General features: G+C 44.3%; 1 protein-coding gene across 3 annotated transcripts in view; it reads left to right on the top strand.

Annotated features, from left to right (window-relative positions):
• EXT2 (exostosin glycosyltransferase 2) overlaps nt 1-19,717 on the top strand; it is a 135,115-nt gene that overhangs the window by 7,757 nt on the left and 107,641 nt on the right. For 2 of the 3 annotated variants that reach the window (XM_082628826.1, XM_082628825.1), the window contains exons 2-5: nt 2,029-2,594; nt 3,539-3,628; nt 8,521-8,637; nt 18,664-18,859. In XM_082628826.1, the coding sequence (XP_082484952.1) occupies nt 2,059-2,594; nt 3,539-3,628; nt 8,521-8,637; nt 18,664-18,859 (939 nt within the window). In that variant the 5' untranslated portion in view covers nt 2,029-2,058. Of the gene's footprint in view, nt 1-741; nt 906-2,028; nt 2,595-3,538; nt 3,629-8,520; nt 8,638-18,663; nt 18,860-19,717 lie in introns of all 3 variants that reach the window. The other variant, XM_082628824.1, reaches the window with a different exon arrangement.

Here is a 19,717-nt window from a genome sequence, read left to right as displayed (position 1 = left end):
AAATCGATAGATTCTTTGACCTTATTTTAGACCAACTAATACAACCCTCCAGTGCTGGGGCCAAAGACTCTGTGTGTTTTAACAAGCTCTCCCTGTGTGATTCTTAGCATTTGGGTGTTTGAGAACCATTGATTCAGCATATAGATACACCTTGATAGCCTGTTGGGCAGTTCTGGCATGGGGTATATGGAGAGTGCAGCTCCTTGCGTGTATTTGTGCCAAGACCTCTTTTCTAGCTCCAGGAGGGATACATGGAGAGAAGGAAAACGATAGGGTGGGCCTGGTGGTAAGTAGGGGTTGGGGGCAGGCTAGGAACATCCTGTTCATCGTTAGAATGACAGAAAAAGTGAAATAGCTCTTGTGCCTGCATTTCTGTCATGGAATCCATTAGTATATATTGAATGGCTAATGTATATACCCCAAAGATGATAATCTTTAAGCTTAAAATGTATGAACTTTCATACATTAGTCCATGACAAGCACATTTCTTGATATGTTCCAGATCATGGTCTCAGAGAGATACAAGTTGAAATCATTCATGACCATTCAGCACATTTTACCCAAAAAGCTGATGATGATTGCAACATTCAAGGCTTGACGAGACCCTGCTGGCTAGGAAGGAAGCAGTCTTACAGTGTGGGCATGATTGGGGAGAACTCCGTTTAGCCATAGTGAAAATGGTTGATAAACCTTAAGGTAGACCTCTATGAGCTTTTCAGTTATTTCCTTTTATATTAATAGCTTTTCCGAATGAGGCCATTTTGAAGATCGGGATTTTGACATGTGGAATGCTGAAGTCCTAAAGTCTCTTGTTGCAGTAACATGTCTGTGCCAGATGATGCAGTCACACTCAAGGCTTTACCCTCCCCACACGGTAGCTAGGCATCAGGTGTCGGGCTTGTTCGGTAAGGATCTTAATTTGTGGTCTACAGGGGGACTCTGCATTTTCAGCTGAGGACTAAGGATTTTCTTTATATCTGTCAGTGATGCTTATTGGCTCTTTATCTATTGCTACATAACACACCACCTCAAAACTTACAGACAGCCACAGCAACAGCAATCATGTATTTGTTTGGGATTCTGCCATCTCTACAGAGCTTGGTGGGGCTGGTTCATGTTTGCTTCACATAGTTTCCCCTGGGGTCTTCCTGAGGTTGCCCTAAGCTGGGAGCTCAGCTTCCTTATAACGTGGCAGCTGACTTCCATCAGCTACAGGGTCTCTTAAGTCTTGGACTCAGAGGCCCCAGAATCTCACTTCTGCCACGTTCTTTTGGTCAAACAAGTCACAAGGCTAGCCCGAATTCAGGGGGATGGGAAAGAGATTCCACCTTTTGAGTGGACAAGTGGTGTGCACCTTCACCAGTGGGGAGAATTGTTGGCATCAATCTTTAGAAATGCATCTACCTCATGGGCCTTTCTTTTCCTCCCTCCACCTCTCCTTTCCTCCTTCCCTGTTTCTTCATTTCTCCCTTCCATCTAAATGTGTCCAAATTTTGTTACAGTTTTGTGTCTCATTAGCATATAAATCCCTCTAAGGTAGGTTTTCACTTTCTTCTTTGTTTAGGTCCTCTATGAGGGTTGAATGAATGAATGAAAACAGGCTTTAGTATAATGAACAAAACATCAGTTTGTCCAGATGAAGCATCAGTTTAGGTTAGGCAAGTATTTGCAAGCAAAATAAAACAACTGTCTTCAGCTGTTCCACTTTTGATTTTTCTTCCTTGGTCAGTACCCCTCTTCCTAGGTCCCACGCATTTACCAGCTTATGCTTTCAGAGAATACATATTTATAGAATATAGTAGTATTTTTACATTATGTTAACAGTATTTATATTAAGTATGTAATATTAAATATATCATATTCTCATATGTACACATTTATTTATTTATAAGACAGGTCAAAAATCCCTTTTCATTATTTCATCAGACCACTTAAGGGAAAGAGGTAGATTCAAAGTTGAACAGTCCTTTCAAGTGTCATCTGCCACCCTAAGAACTTCACTTTTCTCTCTTCTCCCCTGGTAACCAGGAGTGTGAGGAAGAGGCTCTCTGGGTCATTATGTGTGCCTCGGTCAAGTACAACATCCGGGGTCCTGCCCTTATCCCGAGAATGAAGACCAAGCACCGCATCTACTACATCACCCTCTTCTCCATCGTCCTGCTGGGCCTCATCGCCACGGGCATGTTTCAGTTCTGGCCGCACTCCATCGAGTCCTCGAGCGACTGGAGTGTGCAGAAGCGCAGCATCCGCGACGTGCCGGTGGTCAGGCTGCCGGCCGACAGCCCCGTCCCCGAGCGTGGCGACCTCAGCTGCAGAATGCACACATGTTTCGACGTCTACCGCTGTGGCTTCAACCCCAAGAACAAGATCAAGGTGTACATTTACTCTCTGAGAAAGTATGTGGATGATGCGGGTGTCCCAGTGAGCAGCACCATCTCCCAGGAATACAACGAGCTGCTCACGGCCATCTCAGACAGCGACTACTACACCGAGGACATCACCCGGGCCTGCCTGTTCATCCCGTCCATCGACCTGCTCAACCAGAACGCGCTCCGCGTGAAGGAGACGGCGCAGGCGCTGGCCCAGCTCTCCAGGTATCATAGCAGGTCTTCCAGGAACTAGAGGGAAGGAGGGGCAGAGCCAGTGGTTCTCTCGAGCTGGTGTCCGGCTGGCTGCTTGTCTCTTATATCATATGGGGGTGAGTGGATGAGCGACTGACTTGTAGGAGGACCGGTGCTTTGGGCACCTGGCCTCTGTACCACCCTCCCGTGCCACTGCTGTGGGTTCCCAGCCTCTTAACGTTTAGAAGCTAAGGATGCTTCCCATGCTTTCCCTTTTAAATTTAAGCACTTTTTCCCCTTCTTTATTACTCACATAATATACATTCACTATAAAAAGTCTGAAAATACAGGTAAGCAAAAAGAAGAAAGTAAGGTTCATTCCATAAGCCTGCCTCTAAGAGATAATCATTAATATTTTGCTGTTACTTTTCAGTCATTTTTGTATAAAACATATACATAGGCATGTATGTATACATTTTTGTATAAAGTATATATACATATGCATGTGTATATAACATTTTTGTCCAGAATGGGATCACACAGCAAAACACGTTCTCTTGCTGCCTTTTTCCCTTCATTTATCATGAATGTATTTCCAGATAATTTCATCTTCATCTGTCGGTTCTACATGATTTTAAGGGCTGTATAGTATTCCATTTTGCACACGTTCCCTAATGTATTTAACTGGCCTTCTGTATTTTATTTATTTTTTGTTTCTGTAACCAAATGGTGAACACTCAGGTAGCATTCAGGTTTTCATTAGCATAAGCAGTTCTGTAGTGGACAAGCTTGGAGTGCACATCCCCCAGCTTTACTTCCAAGGAGCCAGGCCACTGCCTGATGCACTGTTGGGATCTCCAGGCACTCCTGAGAAGAGGCCCTGTTATGGGTTGGGAAGCCTACTTGTCATCCAGAAACTGACTTGTCTTTGTTTCTTCATAGTTGATGTGTGAATTCTCCTACATGTTTCTTAATAGGTGGGATCGAGGAACCAATCACCTCCTGTTCAACATGTTGCCTGGAGGCCCCCCAGATTATAACACGGCCCTGGATGTCCCCAGAGACAGGTAGGTGTACTTGGGGCTGTCCCCGTGGTAGGGTTCTGAGGATTAAGTAAATGCAAGACCCTTTCGTTCATGTGAAATCATATTTCTAAGCCCACTGGGACATACTTTGTAACCAGAATTGTTTGTTAAAGTGGAGAATTGTCCTAGGCCTTTTCCTCCTCAAGACCTAGAAGCATCAGACCTGCCTAAGTCTGTTGGGGGAAACCAGCTGGAGCTTAGGTTCCAGCGGGGCATCTTAAAAGTTTGTCTTGCGCTTCCCTGGTGGCGCAGTGGTTGAGAGTCCGCCTGCCGATGCAGGGGACGCGGCCATGACGTCACGACTGCAGCTGGAGCTTGCTTACTGTGTATTGGCCCCTTTGTGCGTTGACTGCACCACTTCCTGGAAAACTCAGGAGGGAGGAGCTGCTTAAGGTTCCTCTCCTATCACTGGGCTCAAGGCTCTGAAAAGAGCAGAAAGTTTGGGCCCAACATGAGGGTCCGGGGCAATATTCAAGGTAGAGGATTACTGTAAGTTCATATATGAACTCATTTATAACCAACTTTATCACAGTTGATGTTTAACTCTTAAAAAATCGTTGTTACTGAAAAAGGTGAGGCCAGCTGTGGGAGGCCAGCATTGTCATTTATGAAAATCTACACTTAGTACTGCTTTTCCCCAGAAGATTAAATCTAAGCCCTCTTTGCTTTAAGTGATTATCTAGAGTCAGTGTTGAGTTTCTATCTGGAAATACAATTATCACTAGAAAAGACACACCCGGGACCATTCCTCAACTTTGGTGTAGAAACTATTTTGGACGATAGAGGGCAGTCAGGCCACACAAATTCTGTAGAAACCAGCTAAACACAAGGTGATCCCTGATTTGGCTCTCAGCCCCAGTGTTCCTGAGTGGGCTACTGTTTTATGCATTTGGTTGTTCTGGGAAAGTGAAATACTTTAGAGGATAGAGAAGGGTAGGGAAAGAGCTGTTAGGAATGTGATGTCTTCACCTGCGGTTCTGGGTTTGTTTTGAGAAGGGCTTATTTCTGTTTGGGACATTTCACTTTTGCTGACATTTTGGTATATGTATCTGCATGGGAGAAGGATTTTATTTTTATCAAGTGCACACGTTAAAAGGGGTTTCATTTCTCTGCAGCGAAGTATCAAGTAATCAGGAGAGAGTGTAAGTCCTTGCTGGTACTTAGGTGTTAAGGGTCAGGAAGGTTAAATCATTTTCCCTGTGCATGTGTTTTTTGTGAGTGATTATAGGCAATCCTGTAGCAAGTAATGAATCATCGTATAGTCCTCCTTTATCTTCCCATGGGGGAAATATCATTTTGAAGCCTAGGTGGTCTTCTGGTTGGGGTAAGGTTAGTAGATTTGTTTGTTAATTTTTCTTATTCTTTGTCCTTGCTTCTGGATTCAGAGGAGGCAAGAACCATGAGTGTAGAATGGTTTTAGCAGGAGCTGCACATCTGATTCTTCAGAAATTAGAAAACAGACAGGCTAGATTAGACTGTTTCTAAGATTCCCCTGAAATCTAAAGTCCTAGGTGTGATTATTTAAGAATTACTTGACTCAGGGAAATGCAAGGACCAGGACTGAAGCAAATGTAAGCTCAGAAAATACATCTTGTATGCTGTTTGAATCTGTCTTTCTCTTTCAGATTTTAAAAATCCTATGCATGATACACATATACCTTCTTGGTACAAGATTGGAACAATATGCAAGGGTACAAAGAGTAAAATGTAGAAGTATGCTTTCAAATCTTCCTCTCTTTTTACTCTCTTACTGAGAGGTAATCACTGTTATCAAACACTGTGTATTTTTCGAGTCTTTATTCGATGGATTTATAGTCAAACACACCTATATATATATATTCACATACCCATTTTATTTTAACTCAAATGACAGCAAATTATTCCTCTTCAGTGTCTGACTTTACCGATCTTTGTTTTCTCAGACACATTCTGTAATTTTATTACTACCTTAGATTTTTGTTATCCTTTCTTTGTACGTATCTCTCACAAATTTCTACTTTCTTATGGGTGTATATTTATTTAAACTTCTTACAGAAACTTTTAAACTTATATAAAGGAAGAGAAGCTAGTACAGTGAGCCCCACATACCTACTGTCCAGCTTTGATATCGTCAACTTGATTTATCTGTATTCCTACCTACTCCCCACTAGATTATCTAGAAGCAAATCCCAGATGTTATATCATTACATCTGTAAACATTTCATTTGAGGCTCTGCATAAGAGCTTTTTAAAAAATGTAACTACAAGGATGTCCCTGGTGGCACAGTGGTTAAGAATCCGCCTGCCAATGCAGGGAACACGGGTTCGAGCCCTGGTCCGGGAAGATCCCACATGCCACAGAGCAACTAAGCCCGTGCGCCACAACCACTGAGCCTGCGCTCTAGAGCCCGCGAGCCACAACTACTGAACCCACGTGCCACAACTACTGAAGCCCGTGCACCTAGAGCCCAGTGCTCCGCAACAAGAGAAACCACCGCAACGAGAAGCCCGCACACCGCAACGAAGAGTAGTGCCGCAGCTAGAGTAAGCCCACGCACAGCAATGAAGACCCAATGCAGCCAAAAAAAAAATATATATATATAACTACAATACTATTATCATACCTAAAAAAATTAACAGTAGTTCTTTAATATCACCAGATATTCACCAAATATCTAGCCGTTGCCCAAATGTACTTGTCTCATAATTTTTTTTTTTTTTTTGCAGTTTGAGTCAGCAAACAAATAAGGCTAATCAGTAGAATTGGTCAGTTTCTTTTTTTTGCAAAACCTAAAACGTGACACTTTATATTTGAGGAATTTGCAGGCCTGATTAAAAGGAAGCAAAAGATACACTTGCAGACGAACTGTGTTCAGGCTCTGTGAATACTCACATGGGAGGAGGCGAGCTGTGAGAGTGGGAAAGACCCAGGCTAGGGATGCTGAGTCCACGAGGCCAGGCTGAGAGGAGGAGGGTCGGTGATGTCCCCGAGTCAGGAAGTCCCGGAAAGTGCTAAAGATGCTGATGACACTTCCAGTGATAGAACACCTGGCCTGGTGTGAGTGTGGTCATCATAGTAATGCTTTCTTAGCTGCATGGTTTGTATTCAGTCTCTTGTGGCTTTGGAACGGATCTCTGATTTGGGGATACATAATGGGAAAACAGAATGTGCTTCTCAGAAATTTACTTTTCAGTCAATGTAAAACACGTGTTCTGTAAAACAAGGGAGGCTTACAATTTTTTCTCCATTATAATGTTAGGGAAAGCTTGGCAGAAGAAGATACAGTGACTTCGAGTTGAAGTCTCAGCAGCAGGGCTGGTGTGCGGCTTGTTTGACTAATTGCAGCGGTGACTCTTCCCGAGATCACACACCAGATTGCACATGTGTGATCTGTGGCAGGAGACATGCTTCGGGTTGCATGCTTTCCTCCTACCAGTGCTAACCCCCTCCCTTACCCGTGGGGCTCCAGGGACAGAGTAACAGTAAAAGTTGGCGTCGTGTACACCTGCTTCCTTTCTCACTACATACACATGCTCCTGTCCTCTGGGGGGTGGGTGTAATTACCTCATCACCCACTACCCTGGCTTACCTGGACTGCTTGGTGCCTGTATGTTGGATCAGTGTTTGCTTCTCTGCACATAGGTTGTGGGGACCCATGCAGTCTGCTTGCCATCATGGTCATGGAACCCACCCAAATTCATGTTGGACGGATTCATTGCTGAATGCCAGTCAAGAAAAATAGGACCGTATGTTGATATGAAGGCTAGTTATTGAGTCTTACATAGTGGACTGGCAGCTGGAGAGGTTTTTAGCCTGCACGTTACCTCCCTGACCACTTCTTGGTTTCCTAAAGCTTAAACAAACAGATTGGGATTTCCAGGGGTGGTTTGAAAATCTTCGAACTTAAACTGGTCATGTTAGAAGGGAATGTAGGCTGTCATCAGGGCAGGGAGGGGATTGGTAGCAATCAAGATGGCACAAAATGTGGCTTTTCAGTTCATACACTTTGGCTCAGACTGTGCAGTGCATGGAACTGGCATCACGCTGCCCCAGTAAGTGATCTGATGGGTTTGCAGCCCCGGGGACAGAATAACTGTAAAAGTTGGTGTGACACACACCTGCTTCCTTTCTCATGAAGTGTCATTGTACTACTTGCTGGATCCAATTAAACCAGAGTCTTCCTGGCTTTCTAACCAAGGAGAATAAAAGCTCATGCATACAGACTGCAAGAGAAGCACTAAAGGTCCAGTTCTGGATTCTGCTTCCTGTAGACGGAATTGGGTTAATAAGACTGAGTAGCTGGAATGGATGGTGAGAGCTGGTAGAGGTTACATGATGCACACGCAGCTCTGGGACGACAGTGGAAAGAACTGCTCGGGGCGGGAATTGGAGAGAGGCTGGGGTGTAGGCAGCATGAGATGTGATACTTTGCTGTCACCACTGCTTTCTTTGTCCATTGTCCCCTGAGATCCCAGTCAGTGGGGTTGGTAAGTGATTTCCGCAGCCAGTTGTCCTGTACAGACCTATTATTATCGCTGTTATTGTAAGTGTGTTTAAGAGTTGGGTGTGACTTTTGGGAGAGGTGAATGGGGTCTGAATGAGGCGACAGAGGGGCTGTGCAAAGGGAGTGCTCCTGGCTGTGATGTATCTTAAAACATGGAAAGTAGGGAAAGACTACTTAGGATGACCCCAGAGGAAGGGTGGTGACTCAGGAATAGGATGCAGGAGGTGTGATCGTACAACATTTAGCACAGCGTCTTTATAGAAAACGGACTTGGTAAACGTTAGCTGTGGTTGATATTGTTATGAATATTCAATTACCCCTTTCCACAGAGCTTATCAGAATGAAGACCTTCCGTCTTTCTCATCATTTGACACAATCCTTTGCTTTCAGGGCTCTGTTGGCTGGTGGTGGCTTTTCTACATGGACCTACCGGCAAGGCTACGATGTCAGCATTCCTGTCTATAGTCCGCTGTCAGCCGAGGTGGACCTTCCAGAGAAAGGACCAGGGTGAGGAGCATTCGGCACAACAGGTGGTGCTGGGAGGTGCCGGCGAGAGCCAAGCATCGGTTACAGGCCAGGGTCCTTGAGTCTACCATCTCCCTGCCTCACCCCAACCTTAGTGATCCTTCAGTTCTCTCTCTCTCTCAGTCAGTTTTGAGTGCTGTCTACCAGGCTTCCCAAATCAGAAATCTATGTGGTGTCATCAATTCTTTCCTCTCCCTTACCTCCTGTATCAGAATAAGAAGTCCTGTTGATTCTACATCCTAAGTAGTCAGTATTTTCTAGATCTGTCTACCTCTCCGTCTCTCTGCACCCACCCTACGCCAGATGACTGTCGTCCTTCCTTTGGATTGCTGAAACGGCTTCCTCTTTGGTCTTCTGCCTCTGGTCTCGCTGTTCTCCAGTTTGATTGTTGGCATCACATTGTCCTTGGGAAGCCCAGACTCCTTAAAATGTCTTTCAAGACCCTCGACTACACGATCACTGTCTCCATGTCTAGCTTTTTTTTTTTTTTTTTTTAATTCTTAGAATAAGCTTTGCTCTCTCAGTTTTTCTGTGCTGTAAACACTCTCCATTGTCTGGAAATCCTTTTCCTCATTTTCATCAGACTAATGACCTGCTTGTCCTGTAAGTTTCAACTTGAATACTGCTTAGTCAGGGGGCACTTTCTGGCCCCTGGAATGGCACTCCTAGTTACCCTCATTATGCCCTTGTAACGACTTGCTTAAACCTTATCTGTTTTGGGTCTTTGATTTTGTAAGCTTCAGCCAGGTCTTGTTTTGAACTGCCATGTCCCCCATGCCTGGCCATAATTGGGTCATATTTCTGATATGTGAGCGAGGAAATGAGAAGGGCTGATGGTATGCATGTGCAGGGTATTTTATCTAATTTCTTTCTTTTTCTTTCTTTTTTTTTTTTTTGCTGTAGCCTGTTTTAAAATTGTGCTAATTCATGATGAGCATATCAGTGAGCTTTAAACAAACATGATGATAATAGTATCCTTTGCTTTTGTGACAAGTGCTCATGTATAATATGAAGGTGACTGGTTTGTATATTGCCACACCAGAAATGTTATACGTGCTGGATGAGATCTACAAACCCACACATAGCATTTGGTGTCAGAAATGAGTCTCAAGGGAGTAGTTTGCTCACAGAACATTAGAACCATTATTGAAGCATCCCAAACTTCCCCTTAGAAGCCTTTATGGGTTCTTTGAGAAGTAAGGGAACTTTCCCAAAGAGAAGACATTTCACTCCTGTATATGTGTTCCCGTGTGGCCCAGAACCAAATTCTGGAACTTCCTTTAGGCATAGCAACTTTTTATAGACAATGTATAAAGCCCAGGAGAGCTTGAAATGTTTTTTTCTCTACCATTAGGCAAGTGCAAAAAAAAAGACTGAATGGTTCATGAACTTGCTGCTTAGATCATCTTTGTGGATTTTCCTCTGTTAGTGGACTCCCAAAGTTGACTTAATTTATTTTATTATTTTTCAATTGAGATATAATTCATATTCCATAAAAGTCACTCAAAGTGTACAATTCAGTGTTTTTTGGTATATTCACAAAATTGTACAACTATCATCTAATCATGACTGTCTAATTCCAGAACGTTTACAGCATCCCCAAAATAAACCCACTGCCTTCTAGCAGTCACTTTCTATCCCTGCCCCCAAACTTCACGCCCCCTGTTCCTAGCAACAACCACCAATTTGCCTTCTGTCTCTATGGATTTGCCCATTCTGGACATTTTATATAAATGTAGTCATACAATAGGTGACTTTTTGTGTCTGCCTTCTTTCACTTAGCTTAGTGGTTTCAAAGTTTATCCATTTTGTAGAATAGAACCAATACTTCATTCCTTTTTTGACTTAATATTTCATCGTATGGATATACCACATTTTGTTTATCCATTCTTCAGGTGATGGACATTTGGGTTATTTCCATTTTTTAGCCATTGTGAATAATACTGCTATGAATGTTCATGTACAAGCTTTTATGTAAACATATGTTTTCACTTCTCTTGGGTATATACTGAGGAGTGGAATTGCCGGGTCATATGTTCACTCCATGTTTAAATTTTTGAGGAGCTGCCAGAATGTTTTCTGAAGCAGCTGTACCATTTTACATTCCCACCAAGCAAGGTCTGAGGGAGGGTTCCAATATCTCCACAACCTTGCCAAGACTTGTTATTACCTGTCTTTTATTCTAGCCATCCCAGCAGATGTGAAGAGGTATCATTGTGGTTTTGATTTGCATTTCTCTAATTAATAATGCTGAGTACCTTTCCATGTTCTTATGGGCTATGAAAATTTATATACTGTGTTTGGAGAAATGTCTATTCAAATCATTTGCCCATTTTCAAATTGGGTTGTGTTTTTATTGGTGAGTTGTAAGAATTCTTGTACATTTTGGATACTAGATCCTGATTAGATATATGATTTGCAGATGTTTTCTCCCACTCTGTAGGTTGTCTTTTCACTTTTTTGATAGTGTCCTTTGATACACAAAAGCTTCTAATTTGGATGAAGCTTCTATTTTTCCTTTGGTTGCTTGCATTTTTGGTGACATACTTGAGAAACCATTGTCTAATCAAGGCCACAAAGATTTGCACCTGTGTTCTCTACTAAGCATTTTATAGTTTTAGCTCTTACATTTTGGTTTTTTATCTATTTTGAGTTAATTTTTGTATATGGTATGAGGTAGGAGTCCACCCACATTCTTTTCCTTGTGGATATCCAGTTGTCTTATCCATACTTGTTGAAAAGACTGTTCTTTTCCCATTGAATGACCTTGGCACCCTTGTGGAAAATCAACTGGCTGTAGATATATGGGTTTACTTCTGAAGTCTCAGTTCTATTCCGTTGGTCTATATGTCTGTCCTAATGCCGCTACCACACTGTCTTGATTGCTGCAGTTTTGTAGTAAGTGGTAAATGTAAGTCCTCCAACTTTGTTCTTCTTTTTCAGGGGTTTTATTTTTGTTTGTTTTTGGCTCTTCAAGATCCCTTGCATTTTAATTGCTTTTTTAAGTAGGGCAACTTGAATAAGGACAAATAAAAAACAATCTAAGCTGCTTTGTACTTAGACAACTACAAAACTAAAACAAATTTACAAATTAAATACAGACAAGTCTACGAAACTAATAACAGTCAGATTAACATAATGTCACAGCTGAGGCTTTTTCTTTAAAACTGAATTGCATCTCTCAAGGTGAATATGGTGTTAATTATGGGACTTCTGCGTTTAGCATGCCTGTACTTTGCATGCTGGGTGATGATGTACTTCTTCCCGCCACTTTTTCTGTTTGAGCCACTAGGAAGCTTCCCTTTATGTAGCATATTGTTATAATATACTGACATTATTGCCTTCATCTGGTACAGATGGATGATTTGTATTTTTTCCCCAACATTTTAATGAAAATCTTCAAGCAGACAGCAAAGTTAAAAGAATTTTATGGTGAACACCTGTATACCCATCACTTAGATTTTACCCTTGTATACTTGCTTTGCATTATTTACATTTTAAGTCTTCCTTCTCCTCTCATTAGCCCATCAAATACAAGCTTGGACATGGAAAACTGTTTAGTAGTATACATCATTAAATATGAGCAAAGATTTGCCTATACTAATTTTTTTGGATCATCATCAAGGTGAAAGCACAAAAATAAATCTATAGAGAATTTGTAGACTGGAGGAACTGATATAGTTCAATGCCATGTTCTGAGGCTGGAGTTCCATAAGTTGAGAAAGGGTGATCTGTGTGAGCCCAGCTGGTACCCTTTGGGGCAGTACAAGTTTCTCTCATGTACCTAGGATCTGAATTTGGCATATTTATGTAGCACTAGCTTTGAATAACTAATGAATAGAGAAAAGTCACTTGAAATTGAAGAAAGGTTTACTCCTCTGCTTGCTGCTTCTGTGAGCATTTACTTGAAATCAACTGTGTGATTTTAAACGTTTTTTTTTTTTTTAAACCTTCTTTTCCCTTTTCTTTTCCTGTTGTTCTGGAGATTATTTAATTCAATTTAGTTCTGTTCACTTCAGTTCAAATCAAACTTTTATTGCAGGCCTATTTGGGCCAAGTGTGCCCAGGCTGGTGGTTCTCAGCAGGGGAGGGAGGTTGATTTTGCCCCTCCACGGGCACATTTGGCAATCTGTGGAGCCATTTTTGACTGTTGTGACTGAGGGGGTGTGTCAGTGGTCCCCAAGACCGCCTCCAATTTTGATGATTTGCAGGAGGACCCACAGGACTCAGTGTGTAGTCATACTCGTGGCTATGATTTTTTTTTTTTTTTTTTTTTTTTTTTTTTTGCTGTACGCGGGCCTCTCACTGCTGTGGCCTCTCCCGTTGCGGAGCACAGGCTCCGGACACACAGGCTCCGCGGCCATGGCTCGCGGGCCCAGCCGCTCCGCGGCATGTGGGATCTTCCGGGATCGGGGCACGAACCCGTGTCCCCTGCATCGGCAGGCGGACTCCCAACCACTGCGCCACCAGGGAAGCCCATGGCTATGATTTATTACAGCAAAAGGATGTAAATCACAGTCCCCAGAGAGCAAAAGCACATGGGGTGAAGTCCAGGGAAACCAGGGGCAAGCTTCCAAGGGTGCTCTCCCCTTGGCACCACACAAGAGGGGCTTACTTCCCCCAGCACCAAGTTGTGACAACCATGTGAAATGCTGCCCACCAGCTAAGCTCGTTAGAGATTCAGTGCCCAGGGTTTTTGGGGGAACGAATCACATGGGCAGTCTCTGCGTGGCATGTGCTGTGCATAATTCCAGGCTCCCAGAAGGAAAGCAGGTGGTCAGCATAAACCCTGTTGTTTGTACAGTTTGGGCCCAGTGAGCCATTCTACCAGTTGTCCCCCCAGATCGAAGTTCCATGCACCAGCCAAGGGCCAGCCTTTCAAGAAAGAGAGCCGTCAGGCTGTGTTAACTCTGTTCCTCACAAGGCGCTGCAGGCATCTAGTGGGTGGAGGCCGGTGATGCCTCTAAATCTCTACGAGGCCCAGGGCAGCCCCTCACTACAAAGAATCACTGGGTCCAAATGTCAGCAGTGCTGCGGCCGAGAAAGCCTGGGCGAGACAGGGTGAGCAGGTTAGGAGCGAGTCTGGCAGGCCGCTCAGCTGCCTCTGGGCCTCTTTCTTAAGACTGCTTGGACGAAACTCTCTTTATCATGTAATCTCTTGAGTATGATCTAGCTCTCTCTTTTTTTAAATAAATTTATTTATGTATTTATTTATTTTTGACTGCGTTGGGTCTTCGTTGCTGCACGCGGGCTTTCTCTAGTTACGGTGAGTGGGGGCCCCTCTTCGTTGTGGTGCGCGGGCTTCTCATTGCGGTGGCTTCTCTTGTTGCCGAGCACGGGCTCTAGGTGTGCGGGCTTCAGTAGTTGTGGCATGCGGGCTCAGTAGTTGTGGCTCGCGGGCTCTAGAGCGCAGGCTCAGTAGTTGTGGTGCACAGGCCTAAATAATCTACGGTATGTGGGATCTTCCCGGACCAGGGCTCGAACCTGTGCCCCCTGCATTGGCAGGCGGATTCTTAACCACTGCGCTACCAGGGACGTCCCTAGCTCTCTTATATTGGTTTAGGACTGTCACTTCCCTTCAGACTTAATCCAGGGAAGAAAACATACCGAAAGGAAAAGATTCAGTGAAGATGAAACAAAGGAGAGCAAACCACTCTGAACAGTAATTACCTTCAAAGAGTAGTGTCAGAGGTTTACAGGCTGTTTTCTCGGTGGTGTTTTCTTGGTAACGTAATCTCTAATTTTTATGTGTAACTAGGCTGAAATTAAGATCTTTAGATGGCTTAAGGCTGCAGTTGATTTCTAAACTTCTGAGGTTCAGTAACTAGATAGAGTAGCACTCTACCTTCAAGGGCAGCAAAAGGACACTATAAAGGCTGCGATGGGCGTGGTCCTCCCCCTGCTGGCCAAGGGGTGGATTTCTACCGTGGACTTGGACCCGCCCTCTCCGTTTCCCCGCCGGTTTTGTAGTCTGGCCCTGCAGTTGTGTTTCTTTTACAAACAACACTCCTCTCCCTCTGAAAAAAAGGGGGGAAGAAGCAAAGCAAAGACAGGCTCCAGACTCACCACACTTTCTAGGGACTTGGGAGGAGGCAGTGTGGGTGACCTCGCGGCAACGTTTGGGATCTGTTGCCTTTTGTGAGAGTTGCTTTTTAAGGGAATTCCCACATCTCTTGAGGGCTGCATAGAGTAGTAAGAGCTTTGTTTTTATTTTAAATCTCTCTCAATATTTTTCAATGGGAAGCTGAGGACTGCTGCTATTGATAGCTTCTTCTCACAGCTGTGTTGGCCTCAGCTGGAATTCTTGTCATTTTCTCTCTAAAAGGAACTAAATTGGGAGTTTACAACTGTTACTATTGAGGGAGACTTCGAGTTCTCAGCATGATTTTACTTAAGCTTCGATATCAGCACTGCTGGGAGGAAACATGAAAGTTGAAGCTGGTAATTTTAGTCCTTGAAAGAAAAACAAATCCACCTTAAGATTTTGTTTGCTTAAAACTAAAATGGGCCTACTCCATCAACCAGCCATCTGCCGGGTCAGGGAGAGCCAGCATGCAGGCAGGGGGAACATTTTTAGACTCTTGTTCACATCTGCACATTTATGTAGAAAATGGTAGTGGTAGGTGGGGATCCAGGGAGCCTGGTGGCTGAGTGTCTAAAAATAGAACTGTGTTCTTAACAGTGAAATCCAACCCAGAGCCTTTCGTTACTCAAGAGTTTCTTTGAGCACCACACGTTAGCATCTGTATTTATTTCTCTGTCTATATAGATGGATCTCCCTCCCTCCCTCCCTCTTTCCCTCTCTCTCTCTCTCTCTCTCTCTCTCTCTGTCTGTGTGTGTCTACATGTATTGAAAACCATGCATTCATATCGGTATCTTCAATTCCATCCAACACCGCAGGGGCATTCTGGTTTTCTCTCTTTCCATATATATATATATATATATTTTTTTTTTTTTTTTTTTTTCACTGCGCCTCTTGCGGGATCCTAGTTCCCCAACCAGGTATTGAACCTGGTCCGTCGGCAGTGAAAGCGCGGAGTCCTAACCACTGGACCGCCAGGGAATTCCCTCTCTTTACGTATTTGTAATTCCCTTCTCTGACAGTGAGAAATCTGCCTCCCCTTATCCTCAGTATCTTATCTGATCAACCCTCTTGTATGGGACCAGACTTCTGTCACGTTGTTGTCGCTGCCCCCTCACTGCACAGATGCCCTCTCCACGCCCACTCAGACTCTGACCCTCATGTAGCGCTCCTGCTCTCCCCATCACCCCAGGACAGATATCCTCCTCACCCTTCTTGGGTCTGACCGCCCCCCCCACCACTGGAGTGATGCTACTCTTGCCATCCCCCTCCCCCGCCCTTTCAGCCTGCCCGGCCTCTAACACTCTCCTGGGCTGCCCGGATGCCCTCCTAACCTCACCTGGTCTCAGCATCCCATGCTGGGAGGCCGTAACTACCTCTACCCCTTCCCCTGTCCCTCTTTTAGGGATCTCGTACTCTGTGCCAGGCCACCTCCCTGCTCTTCTCCCAAGTAGAAACTCTCCCCCGACTAAGACACCAGCATTCCCTGTGGGTGGGCCACCCCCGCTGTGCAGAAGCACCCTCTTCCCTCCAGGACTCCAGCACTCTACCTCCTCCTGCATGGACACCCCCTTGGATACCAACATGTCGATTCTTGTTCTTAGCAGCCCGGAGCACCAGCTCTATGTTACTTAAATAGAAAATCTCCAGAAATATCCAGCAAGTCCCAGTGCTCCATGACATCCACCGTAGAACCAGTGTCTTGGGAATTGGAAAGACCTTTAGAGGCCGTTCAGCTCTAACTTAATGTATACCTTTTGCTATTACTTCTTAATGAAAAGTTTTCTGATTTGTAATAAAAAGAACTCAGCACCTCACAAGACAGTTCATTTCATTTTCAAATGGCTTTCATTGTTCAGGTGGTTTCCATGCTTGTCTTGAGAGTTTGACTGTAAATCTTCCTCCTGTTTAAACAGACAGGTTTGATTATAGAAACACTTTGAATGGAGATGGTCTTCACTTTGAGATGATCTGAGAGTGCTCCCTATATGTGATCTTGCCATGATAAGTCATCCCTCTGAAAATTAATGCTTTTACAAAAGAAAAATAATTGAGGCTCAGGGCTGGGAGTAGAATTCAAGAGTCTGTTTCAGTGGCTAGAAGGAATACTTTTGGCTGTAAATATACAGTGTATTGTCCAATAAAACGTGATTTAGGGGGGAGTTGCCCAGGATGAGAGAAACCAGTCGATACAGCTGATCCACACTATCTCCCTGACGGGCTGCTGTTCCATGTCTCTCTTACCTCTGCTTGCCTCTACCCCGGGCTCTGGGTCTGCACTACCATCCAGGGCAGCTTTCTCAAATAGAACTTGCAGTGAGGAGATGATCTGTATTTGTGCTGTCAGATGCCCACTGGCCACATATGGCTGTTGAGCATTTGAAATGTGGCTAATGTGACTGAGGAACTGGATTTTAAATTTTAATAGACTTAAATGGTCTCACGTGTCTAACTGCTGTTGGACAGTGAAGTTCTAGGGAATCTGCTTGTCCCTTTCTTTCCTCCCTGTGGTGTGGGCAACACCCTTTGCTTCTAGTTCAGCTGTAGAAAGAAATGACCAGAAGAAATGGTTCTGAGGATTTAAGAGCCATGCACAGCTATGGCGGGTGCTGCTCTGTTGAGCTGAACTGCTGGCAGGGAGAGTGTTCACCTTCCCAATCACTGCTCTGTGTCTTGTGGGCATGAAGCTTAATGCTTGGGAAAGTGACACCTTCTCCGTTAGAGAATGATTATTCTTTGGCCATGGGTGGATGCGTACGGTGTTCTCCAGCTGGACCCTCCAGATAAGCCTGAGAAACAATGGAAAAATAAAACAATTACCCTTTCTTTCTCCCAAAGCAGGAAGAAAAGTGGTGGGGTGGGGAGTGGGGTTCAGACTGTGGCCTTTGGGTTGTTCCTTATGCATCGCTTCCTGTTATCTTCCCTGGTGGCAGTACCTAGAGAGGTGTATGTTCAGTATTTTCCCTGGTCTGTACCAGTTTAAGTGAGTCCTGCTTCTAGGTCTGATGGGGGTTTCATTTCCTCTGGAACCTGCTTTATAGTCTTCCTTTCTTCTACAGTGATCCCTGCTGGTCCCTCAGCCCATGTCGTGTTTACGCTCTGTAACCTGTCTGCCTGCGGGAGGGAATTACTTACCATCTGGTCTCCCCAGAGTCTTCCCCCAATGCCTGGCTTACTCGCTGTGTGCTCACGTTTTGTCTCTCGTGGAGATTTAAATGGCGCTAGCTTCTTGGAAATCCTTCCTTCACTCCATTTTCTTGTAAGCATCCTTGCTATCCAGATGTTAAGACTGGTTCCATTCCTTGGTGAGGATGGTTTATTCCACTTGTTCTCAATGACCAGTTTGGTCTTCCTGAGTCCCTGTGGCCTTGAGGATGGGGATGTTGGGTGGCATAGGGTGCCACTCCACAGCCGGAAGCAGTCTTTCACCTATTCTGCTTTCACAGCCACTGCTGTCCATTAAGACCCCTTGTTTCCTGTTTGAAGGATGCAGCCTGCTCTCAGTTCCTTTTCAGAGCCGAGAACTCATATAGAACTAATGATAGCATTTGATGTTCCTCCAGGTAATCAACCAGTCCGTCAGTTTCTGTCTTTACACATATACATACACACACACACATAAAGCATGTTCCCTTAGCTCGGCATATTATAAGCATTTCCTCAAAGCATTAAGAACTTTTCCCAAATGAAATCTTTAATGACGGCATGATGCTTCAGCATGTGAATGAGTCATAGATTGCTTTCTTAGATTGTATAATATTTAAACATTCAGCAATGCCACAGAGTATAATTTCCCAAAAAGTCAAGGATGTGAATAAAGAAGGGTGAGAAAATGCTTGTTGCTGGTAAGTTTAATATCAAAGTTGGTCTCACTTGACTCACACAGTGGCTGCAAGGTCCCAGTCCCTCGTTTTGCCCTTCGTAGGCCACGGCGGTACTTCCTCCTGTCGTCCCAGATGGCTCTGCATCCTGAGTACAGAGAGGAGCTGGCCGCCCTCCAGGCCAGACACGGAGAGGCGACGTTGGTCCTGGACAAGTGCACCAACCTCTCCGAGGGCATCCCTGCTGCCCGAAAGCGCTGCCACAAGCACCAGGTCTTTGATTACCCACAGGTGCTGCAGGTGAGTGCCACCCGGCACCTCTCTTGGGGCTTGGCACAGGTCACATCCGCAAGGTGAAACTGACCCCAACAGACAGGTGTTTCCCACGTTCAGCTAGCAGAGCTCCCCAAGGGGAGAGGAAGACACAGACTGCTCTTCACCGCAGCCATGGACCTCCAGGAGCTTTGGCATCTGTGTACTGTTTGTGCAAAGCTGCTTGGCCTATGAGCGTTCCTACTCCTTTCAGATATCCATCTTACTGCAAAAGCACAAATCCCAGAGATTTACAAAAAAACCACATAGACAAAGCAGGCATACGTATTTTGCTTTTATCACTGTATTCATAATCCAGCCCAGAGAAACTTCCTTCTCTAAGGTGCAGCTTGTATCCTCTGACTGTGCCAACCCGTAAGGCCATGGTCAGCTTTTCCTGAGTGAGAGGTTTTTATTTTTTGTTACCATTTTGTCTCTTGGTGTTTTTGCCGCCCTTAGCATGTCCTACTGGTATTGTGGAAGTGGCAGGGCTTCCATAACCAGAAGCAGAGTAGTCCTTCTGGGGATGTTTTATAAGCAGGATATTTCACACTCCAAGGGCCTCGAGTCTAGGAAAGGAGAAAATGAGTTTTGTTCACATAAATATTTAAAATACGGACAGGTTATTTCAAGGAGAAATATCAAAGAGCTGGTGTGATTTTTTTTTTTTTTTTTTTTTAATCTCCAAAGAGAACTGGCCCACGCTGAGATTGTTAAAATACTTTCTCTCAAAAAGTGCTGCATCTCCTCTGGAATGTCTGACTGATAACAGTGGTGATGTGAGCAGGAGTATTTATAGTAGCCTTTGTCTAGACAGGAAAAATGGTTATCAGCACGTGTGTCCAC

The sequence above is a fragment of the Mesoplodon mirus genome (assembly GCF_964341445.2).
Source record: "Mesoplodon mirus genome assembly, chromosome: 7".
NCBI lineage: Eukaryota > Metazoa > Chordata > Mammalia > Artiodactyla > Ziphiidae > Mesoplodon > Mesoplodon mirus.
The sequence above is the reverse complement of the archived record's forward strand: the minus strand, read 5'-3'. Positions and strand labels throughout refer to the sequence as shown.